Source organism: Pangasianodon hypophthalmus, chromosome 7 (assembly GCF_027358585.1).
Source record: "Pangasianodon hypophthalmus isolate fPanHyp1 chromosome 7, fPanHyp1.pri, whole genome shotgun sequence".
Lineage (NCBI taxonomy): Eukaryota > Metazoa > Chordata > Actinopteri > Siluriformes > Pangasiidae > Pangasianodon > Pangasianodon hypophthalmus.
Window position 1 is genome coordinate 15,684,104 of NC_069716.1, and position 9,098 is coordinate 15,693,201.

Genomic DNA, 9,098 nt, shown 5'->3' on the forward strand with positions numbered 1-9,098 from the left:
ATAAACACTGTTAATCCAAATTAAGGAGATGATCACAACCAGTATCATGATTTTTTTTTTTTTTACAGTTACAGCTCCTGTAAATTGACCTAGAATGATTGTGTTGTAGAAACTGGGTAATGCCTTTTGCCAGCATAAGTTTGAAACATCTGCATGCTTAGCTTTGCTTTGCAGCTGGCATTTAAACAAGAGAGGAACATTTTCTAAAGCTCAAGTAGCCAAGCTTTTGCTGCCACATTGGGTTTTTTTTTTTCTGCTATATCAAATAAACACACACTTCATTTGGTTAAATCTGGTCCATCTTTATTTTTTATGTCTAGAACATTAGGAGTGCTTTTTTTAAAAACATGAGGTGGAAACACTCGTGTGCTGTTTTTCACTGCGCTCCAAGAACCACCAACAAAGAATTTACACTCTCCATCTAGCCATCACAGTTAATAACTAATTGTACCATGTCAATTATGCAAATACAATTAATAAATAATACTGTTGATATCCTTCTCACAGAGAACCAAACAAGTATAGTATTTTTCACCTTAAAATGAGTTTGTAGTGTGATTCTGGATATGGAATCATGTAAAATGCTGTGAAGAGGTTTCATATTATGTTTCAGTGTGAATCCAACAAGAAAATAATTTTGTATAGTATCTGATAAACATTCCACATTTTAGGAAAATACATGTTTACTAATAGACAAAATCTGTTTAGTTCCTGACGTGTAAAGAAATCTGTTAAAATATAAAATGATTTAATGGAATTAAAAATTTTTTTTTTCAAATTAAGGCCATTCAAGCTTGAATAATTGTTTAACACACATAACTGAAGAGAAAAAAAAATCATCTTGACTATACTGTATAATCGATCTAGATATTCTACAAGAAGCCTTTTGCAGTTAAAATGGGTTCAAACTGGCTGCCAATTGTATAAATAACATTTTTAATACTCATTTGATGTTCTTTCTTGGACTACAACATATGTGCGTATTTGTCACACAAAATGATTTTTAATGAGAATAATTGGCCATATTGGAATTTTGCAATTGATCAGTAACCCACATCTTCATATAGTAAAAAAAAAAAAAAAACCACCTATTTTGCCTCTTGTTTGTTTGTTTATTTATTTATTCATAAAAGTGATTGTTAAACAATTAATCACTTGTATGGCTTAAGAGCTAAACACCTCTTGATTTGTACAAAAAAAGCAAACATATAATTGACTTTAGATAGAGATGTTTTAGTAAACTGACCCAAAACCCAATACTGACCCTCTTTACTGTACAGTGTATATCTACATTTGAACAAGTTTGGCTCAGAATCTAATTTTGTGATTTTTTTTTTCCCATTTAAAGTAGCAAATATTAATGAAAATAACAAAATTTATGCTCCTACACTATTCTAAATATTATATACTGCAATATTTGCTCTTCTTAGTAGCCTACTGGGGCATTTTGTTTGTAAGCATGTATGTGCTAAACAGAGGTGAAAGGCACAGTGGCAGGAAAATGGGTAAAGACGGTACATTTGACTATTTTAACCATAATGTACACTGAGAAGTTTGTTTAGCCCCGCTGCATTCCTACGTCCACACTACGCACCAACTTGTAGACTAAAAGACACACTACCGAGGAAGCGGTCGGTTGGTGAATCATTGATTATCCCCTTGCCATTTAGCTTACATTGCACGTGTAGATGAGCGTCGAACTGGAGATTGGGAAAGCGAACAGCCACCAGAGGAGAAGTGTAGTTTACCTGTACACAGCAATTTAAAAGAGGTTAAAAATCATATTATTACATTTTGAAATCATTATATTCATAATCATGAGGTTATTTTTTCTGGACACTGTTAATTAAATTTAAAGCTGAAAATGACTTGCCTTAAATTTATTAATTTAATAATTAGGTTAATTAAGTATTGTGTGTGTACTTACATGCCTGAGCTTCCCATAATAAGGATAGTACATCAAGTCAAAAATATTTTTTGGATAGAATTCTACTTCTCCAAGCTCCTCAGGTGTCCCTTTCTAGACAGACAGTAGGAAATGACCTGAGACTCTTCACATTTAAAGATTAGGACCAAATGCACACAAACCAGCGCTTGCTCTCAATGCATACTGACTGCTCAAGAGCTAAGATGCACAAATTCACACCAACAATGCAGCTCACTATAATCTTAGTAATACATTACTTACTTTAACAGCACATGTCACATTGACTGGAGTACCCTGACCTGGTAGGTAGCCAAGAATCTATAAGATTATAGCAGTGAATAAAAGCAAACAAAAAAAAGACATATTTTAAATAGATGTCAATCATCTACTTATTCAAATTGGTAAACTAATCACAATAGTATGAATCATTTTTAGTAGTTATTCGTTTTAAGAACAAGATGTAGCTCAAGGTGCAAGAAATAATTATAATTAGTCTAGTTATTTCTTACATATTTTTCCATTCACTTAATTTCTTTCATGATTATCATTTCTTTCTTTAATGATGCACTCACTCGGTTCATTTTGAGGAGGATGCAGGGCTTTCCATCAGAGTAGCCAAAGTCTTTTTGCTCCATGCCTGAGCATGGCCCCAGTGAGGACCTCTTAAACTGGCATGCTTTTCTCTCAGCACTCTCCTCCAGGTTGTCCTGTATGAAGTATGTACCCTGCTTGCATTCAATGTTACGCCTCTTCTGAAGTGTGTCATCGTAGGCTGGAGAGATGCAGTACAGGAAGCAAGGAGGGGGAAGAGAGAGAGAGAAGCATTAAATAAACCACACAATGACTAAACACCCTATCAGGCCTCTCGGTCTAAAGGATCAGCACAAAAGTGGGGCCCGAGTAGCACAGTGTGACTGTGCTTAGCGTACAAAAGGGATTCCCCTTCCTCTGTTTCTCTGAGCAAAGTTGCCACAATAAAGAATAGCGTAGAGGGAGGGAGATTTGTACATGCATACTTTAAAGAAGACAAGGCAAACAACTTCTCTTCAACAGAAGCACCTTTTAGACAACACTCACGTTTAAGTTGAGCCTCCAGTGCTCTTGCATATTTCTTCCAAGAGCTGCGATCAGAGGCATTGAAGGTGATTTCAAATCCATGGACAACATCTACATGTGGTGACATCGTCATACCTGTCAGTTTGGACAAAAAAGTATTGAATTAAATTAAATTAATTTCAAGAACAAGCATATTTTATCCAAACAAAAATATAAAAGACTTGGGGAAGCTGATAAGATTTTCGCAAAAGAGAATAAAGTATTGATGCACCAACACCGGAGATCATTAGCCACCAAGTTTTGATAGTCTTTCTCTATGTACAGATATTATTATTATCATTATTATTATTATTATTATTAAATTAATTATATTAATAATACACTGGCAGTTTATTTGATAAATTGTTATAATAATAAATCCAATTATTTTGTTCATGTTGTGCATCTTTAGAGCAAAACATTTATCAACAAAGCAAAGGTGTGTGTCTGGTTATCTAAGGCAGTAGTCTCAAAATTATGTCTCTTTCAATAATGTGATGATAGTAAAGATCACAATCAACTGCTATTAAGTTATAATTTAGTTATTTAGATTATTATTTTGTTATAAGCCTATTTTTTGTCTTATTTGTAGGTTTCTGTAATATGAATTTCCCTTCTGAGGTCAATAAAGTGATTAGTATTAACTTACTTGAGTGGTCACTTAAATTGGATTAAAATTATGCATGTAAACCTGTAGTATTTCTTCCTACTGCCTAACGTAAGGTTCAGTAACTTTCAGGTATGTATAATGATATCTATTTTAATGCATTTTAATACATCTTTAAAAGGTTTAAAATCTGTGCTTTAAAACAGTGAGCAGGTTTGGGTTCTTTGGACCCAAAGTTCAGGGATAAAGAATTATAATTAATCCAAAAAATATAATGGTACATATTTGCCTAATGTACTTATATTATGTTAATAAAATAATTATTTTATGGATATTATTGTTTATTTCTGATGAATGTTTTGCATCCGTCTATTTCTTTGCACCCAAATGGGTCCCTGGCTGTAAATTTAAACTCCTGATCTGAAGTCATACTTGGGTTCATATGGATCTGCTTTTCAAGAATTTTCAAAGTGCAAGATTTATACCTGGAGGCATCACCCGGTCATTGTAGGTTGGGACATAAGGACTGATGGACCACATGAGACAGCACATACAGCCGGCAAACATGGCGGCCAGGAAAATGTACAACGCAGAGTAGAAAAAAAGAATGAGGCCTAAGATGAAACAAAAAAGAAGAGAAAACACTTGTTATCAATAAGTTCATCGTCAGTACGATGGAATTTTAAGAGTTAATAATACATATTTAATTAAAATAGTTAGAAATTTGTTGGATTTATATAGAGGTTTATTTTTGTGTATGCAATCACCTGAATCAGGTTAAGCAGAAACAGAATTAAACAAATTAGCCATCTCCTTGACTGTGCACTATTTTCATTCATGCTGCTTGCATGTCTGAAGCTTGGGCTGTATTTGCATACTGAGCAAATGAGTTTGAATGGAAACAGACTGTGGCTATTTTGTTTATTTTTAATTTCCAATTAAGGGTCTCAACAGGATCAAACGAAGACTAAATGAAATGGCTTTTGCTGCACAGGCATTTTTGCAAAGCCTAACTGCAGCCAGCCTTGTGTCCCTGAGCCACAATGGCCTTTCTGTTCAAGCTCAGTGAGAATTCTCCCAGCTGTCCTCTTACTCAGGAACACAGTGAACCTCCGGTTGCCATCAGAGTGACGCTCTTTAGCCACCGTCCAGAGCCACCAGCGGCTCCAAGGAGCCCGATCACCCCACTCTGGCATTGTGAGGCCTCTACACACTCTTCTACACTCTCCTTTCACAAGATTCACATCATAGACTGAGGGGGCCCCTCCCCTGCTCACACAGCTTGCCAGACCAGTCCATTTTATCTGGCCCTGAAATGCTCTGCTAATGAAACCGAGCCTATTTCAGTCAGATCAGTATGGTTTAAAAGATATTATACTACATCGGCACTAGACAGGAGCATTCCTGTGATTATTCACTTTCTCTCTGGGAATTTCATGCCATTTGGACTTCCAAACCAACAGGGATTTGGTGTGCTATTGGTCTACCATCACTGTCTCGGCAAACCTCCACAGGAAGTGACAGTTGCCAAAAAAGTCTGCTTTAAGCTTCTTCATAGGCGCGGCAGAGTTCCTGGGAGACAAGCACAATGCAAAGCTATGGTGCACTAGGGACGTGAGAGTGTATTCTTTTCTAGAGTTTGATGGGTTTTTGAGAATAGGAATGTGATTCCTGGCCAGCAAACGGACTGCGACAGTCGCTCTCCCGTTGCGAACCATTCCCCAGGCAGTCTGTTTTTGTCCAGATTTCTCCAAGCTATCTGTGCACCTATGTAAACACTTAGTTCAGACCCACACAGTGACACATGCACACACATATGCACTTGCTTTCCCAGCAGAGTGTGCAGTGGCATGGATGAGAGAGGCATAGTTCAAAGCCCCCTCTTGTCTCATCCTGACCCGAAAGCCAGTGCAAAAATAAGGAGCAAAAATAATAAGCTGTGCACTCACTTGCCTTTGCTTGTTAGATATAGACAGAACTTTGCTAATTAAAGCCTTTTGTTTCCAACCCATGCTTAATCTGGAAGTGAGCTCCAAACACACTCACTAAAACAAGTGCTCATTGTATTACCCCTTGGGTCATTAAACAGATTCACACACTCATTCACACACTTCTACATTTTACTCACTCCAGCTCTTTCCTGATCGCCCCATAAACTCCTTGGTTTCAGGGTTCCACAGGTATGTTTTCAGGTCATCGATCTTTTCATGGAGTGTCCTCTTGGGCTTTGGCTTGGGCTTCCATCTCTCAAAGTTGAGGTCGTCCTGCTCCAGAGGCTGGTGCTCCACCAGCCCTTCTTGCTCAACCTCCAAGGATTCAGCCAGCCCATGGCAATGTTTGTGCAGTGACCCAGCACGCTAATGTGAGAATAAAAGTACAAAACATTTGTTTTGTTTTTTTTTTTTACAAATTAACCAGCATTTTGGCAGAATTCTTAAGCACAAGAATCAAGCCCCAGAAATATAAATCCAAACCAATATTACACATCATGTTGTTGCATGGACCTGCACTAAATTAAATCCTTGCAAAGGCCTGAGGAAAGAGTGAATAGGGCAGTTGAGTAATAAAGCAAAGCGAGCGGGCACTTTCTTTTCACGGTGTGAAAGTTTCATTCACGATCTCAGTGCAGAGTTCTTGTGAATGCAACTGAAAGCAGAAAAGAGAAGCACCGCTGACCCCTAAGACCCTCGTTCGGGGTGGGAGGATGGGGGGTTAACGTCCCCCCAGCTGCAAAGGAGAGCAGGGTCATTCTCTGTCCAGATGTTCTCAGCACTTTCGTTCTCAGAACAGAGTCACAGCACACACTGAGACCTCCATCTGACCACTGCAAAGGAGCCTCAAACCCCCATGGAGCAACTCTGGCTTTCTTTTTCCTCTCTTGTCTTATCAATCAAGTACAACTTATGACAAGTAGGCTAGAGCAGCTGGAAATGATGGATGCTGGTGCTATAAACTATCCTTATCAAACTGATTAAGGGAAAAGGGAGGACCCTTTAGAGGTCATTCTAAAAAAGCATTTGACTGCTTGTCTTCTGTCAGAGACACACAGAACCTGGCTCAGACTGCATGTAAAATAAAGGATGAACGTTTTTCCACAGCACTTCTCATGACCCAAAATGGCAAAGATGCAGCATGTTGGTGGAGTGTGTTTGCTTACCGCTTTTGGTGCTGAAGGTTCGAGCTGCAGCTCCTCAGCTCCTCCCGCAGTGTTCTCAGCTTCCATGCTCCCTTCGCTGGAGAATAAAGGCACTTGTTAAACCAATCACATACACGAGCGGCCCAAAGCCACTAACGCGATGTTCAAACCCGCCGAAATAAAGTGTGGACCAAGCCAAAGAAGTGAAGGAAAAAAAAAGGTTACAACTTTCACAGTGGAAGAAAACACGATTTAAAGTCTTAAAAGATATTTAAGTCCACCAAAATAAAGTCTGAGCCAAGGCAAAAAAAAAAAAAAAGCCAAATTTTTACTTATTTTACAATGGAAAATAATTTACAAAAAAAAAAAGCAAATGTTACAATTAATCTTCACGGTACCCAAAAGTAGTTCTTGTACGCTGGAAACCGAAACGTCGCATTGACACTGAACGGCGGAATAATTTGGTTCAGATTAAACGTTAAAGGTTTTCTTTGATCTCATGAGTTTGTGCTCTGACGGCGGACGCGCACACGGACAAGCTCCCTGCTACAGGGCCAGCATCCTAGTGAATGAGCTCCACTCTGCAGACAGCAAGTGGGGGGTGGGATAGAAGGTGGAGGGTTTTTTTTTTTTTTTTTTTTTTAATCCCCAGAACAGCTTTTTGGCTGAAGTGAGAGCCACTCTGTTGTATATATGGTATTCTGCACACGCACAGTGCACTCTCAGTCTGAAATGAGACACAGCCACGTTAAGACTTGATTCTGTCCTCATCTAAACGCGTGGCTTGACAATCTGCACAACATCGAGCTGCTCTTAAAGCGGCTTGATATTTACTTTTGCCAGGAACATTTCCATAATGAACCTCTAAATGATTTTTGTCGCCTTTTCTCAGTCATGCATTCACACGCACACACACACACACACACACACACACGCACACACACACACAAGCCTCCAGGATGTCCCCATTCTAGACTGAGAAAAGTTGTGGCCCCTGCTGCTTATAATAAATTGCGCTACTTGTCAACGGTTTAAATATTTGTATCCCAGTCACGTTGTACTCTGTTAGCTTGTGTGAACCCACTGTTTTTTCTTTTTTTTTACATGAATGGAAATGTCGTCATGGAAAATTCGTTCTTCTTTTCTTTTTTTTTTTTTATTTTTTATTTATGAAGAGCACGTAGAACCGTGCACACACACTGAACTTTCACGAAATGAGGAATGGACTCAATGCATAAACTCTCTCTCTCTCTCTCTCTCTCTCTCTATATATATATATATATATATATATATATATATATATATATACCTTCTTGTGTATACATTTATAATAATTTTTATAACAATACTACACTTATAGACATTTCTAAAGTATGAATATATTTGCTAGAGCACAGTTGTGTCAATTTGTCAGTGCAATCTGATAAACAGTAAGCCCAAGCTCCATTTAGGACTATACAACTCTACCTTACTGTTCCATACTGGAATTAAACACAACAGTGTAGGGTTGTAGAGTCCTAAATCAGGAGCTTGGGTTTACTGTTTATTTGATTGCACTGACAAATTGACACATTGGAGTTGCCAATACTCCAGCTGACCACTGTGTGTCGCTCTTGAATAATGCTCACAAACCTGAGAAGCCTATTGCGCCTGTTCCCTGCTACTAAATAGCTGCAAAAATTTGCATTAAATGAAATTAAGACAAACTTAATGACAGCTAATAAAATAAAGTACTATTTCATCTGCCCAGCTGCAATCTCCTTGCCAGAACCAAACCGAATTTGTCATTGTCATCAAGTGTATTGAGTTTTCACTGACACATTATTTCAGAGTCAGTGGTTTAGCATCAGATTCTGTTTAAGGTCTATATTAGGGTTGCAGCCATGTTCAGAATATGATGTTTATATGTGTACAGGCACTGCAATATTCCTCTATACACTGATCTGCCATAACATTAAAACCACTGACAGGTGAAGTGAATAACATGGATTATCTCATTACAGTGGCACCTGTCAGGGGGTGGGATATATTAGGCAGCAAGTGAACGGTAAAGTCTCTAAGTTGATGTGTTGGAAGCAGGAAAAATGGGCAAGCGTAAGAATTTGAGTGACTTTGACAAAAACAAAATTGTGAAGGCTAGACGACGACATCAGAGCTTCTCCAAATCAGCAGGTCTTGTGGGGTCTTTCTGATATGCAGTGGTTAGTACCTACCAAAAGTGGTCCAAGGAAGGACAACCGGTGAACCAGTGACAGGGTCATGGGCGCCCAAGGCTCACTGATGCGCGTGGGGAGAGAAGGCTAGCCCGTCTGGTCCAAACCCACGGAAAAGCT

The 9,098-nt window shown here is 38.4% G+C and overlaps 1 protein-coding gene across 1 annotated transcript; it reads right to left on the reverse strand.

The window, feature by feature from the left end:
• Positions 1-281: 281 nt before the first annotated feature.
• Positions 282-7,343, reverse strand: atp1b4 (ATPase Na+/K+ transporting subunit beta 4). The gene is made up of 9 exons (XM_026918477.3): positions 7,164-7,343; positions 6,787-6,862; positions 5,758-5,986; positions 4,115-4,243; positions 3,005-3,118; positions 2,500-2,699; positions 2,189-2,245; positions 1,928-2,020; positions 282-1,748 (listed from the first exon to the last, which is right to left on the reverse strand). The coding sequence occupies exons 1-9, from the start codon at positions 7,202-7,204 to the stop codon at positions 1,587-1,589; spliced, it is 1,101 nt and encodes a 366-aa protein (XP_026774278.1). The 5' UTR covers positions 7,205-7,343; the 3' UTR covers positions 282-1,586.
• Positions 7,344-9,098: the final 1,755 nt, after the last annotated feature.

Bases quoted from the DNA above. Each gene is read 5' to 3' on its own strand.
- atp1b4 (XM_026918477.3), bottom strand. From the start codon at position 7,204: ATGCGACGTTTCGGTTTCCAGCGTACAAGAACTACTTTTGG. The intron at 4,244-5,757 runs GTGAGTAAAATG...GTTTCATCTTAG, and splicing joins GCGATCAGGAAAGAGCTGGA to GCCTCATTCTTTTTTTCTAC. The intron at 3,119-4,114 runs GTATAAATCTTG...CCAAACTGACAG, and splicing joins TGACCGGGTGATGCCTCCAG to GTATGACGATGTCACCACAT.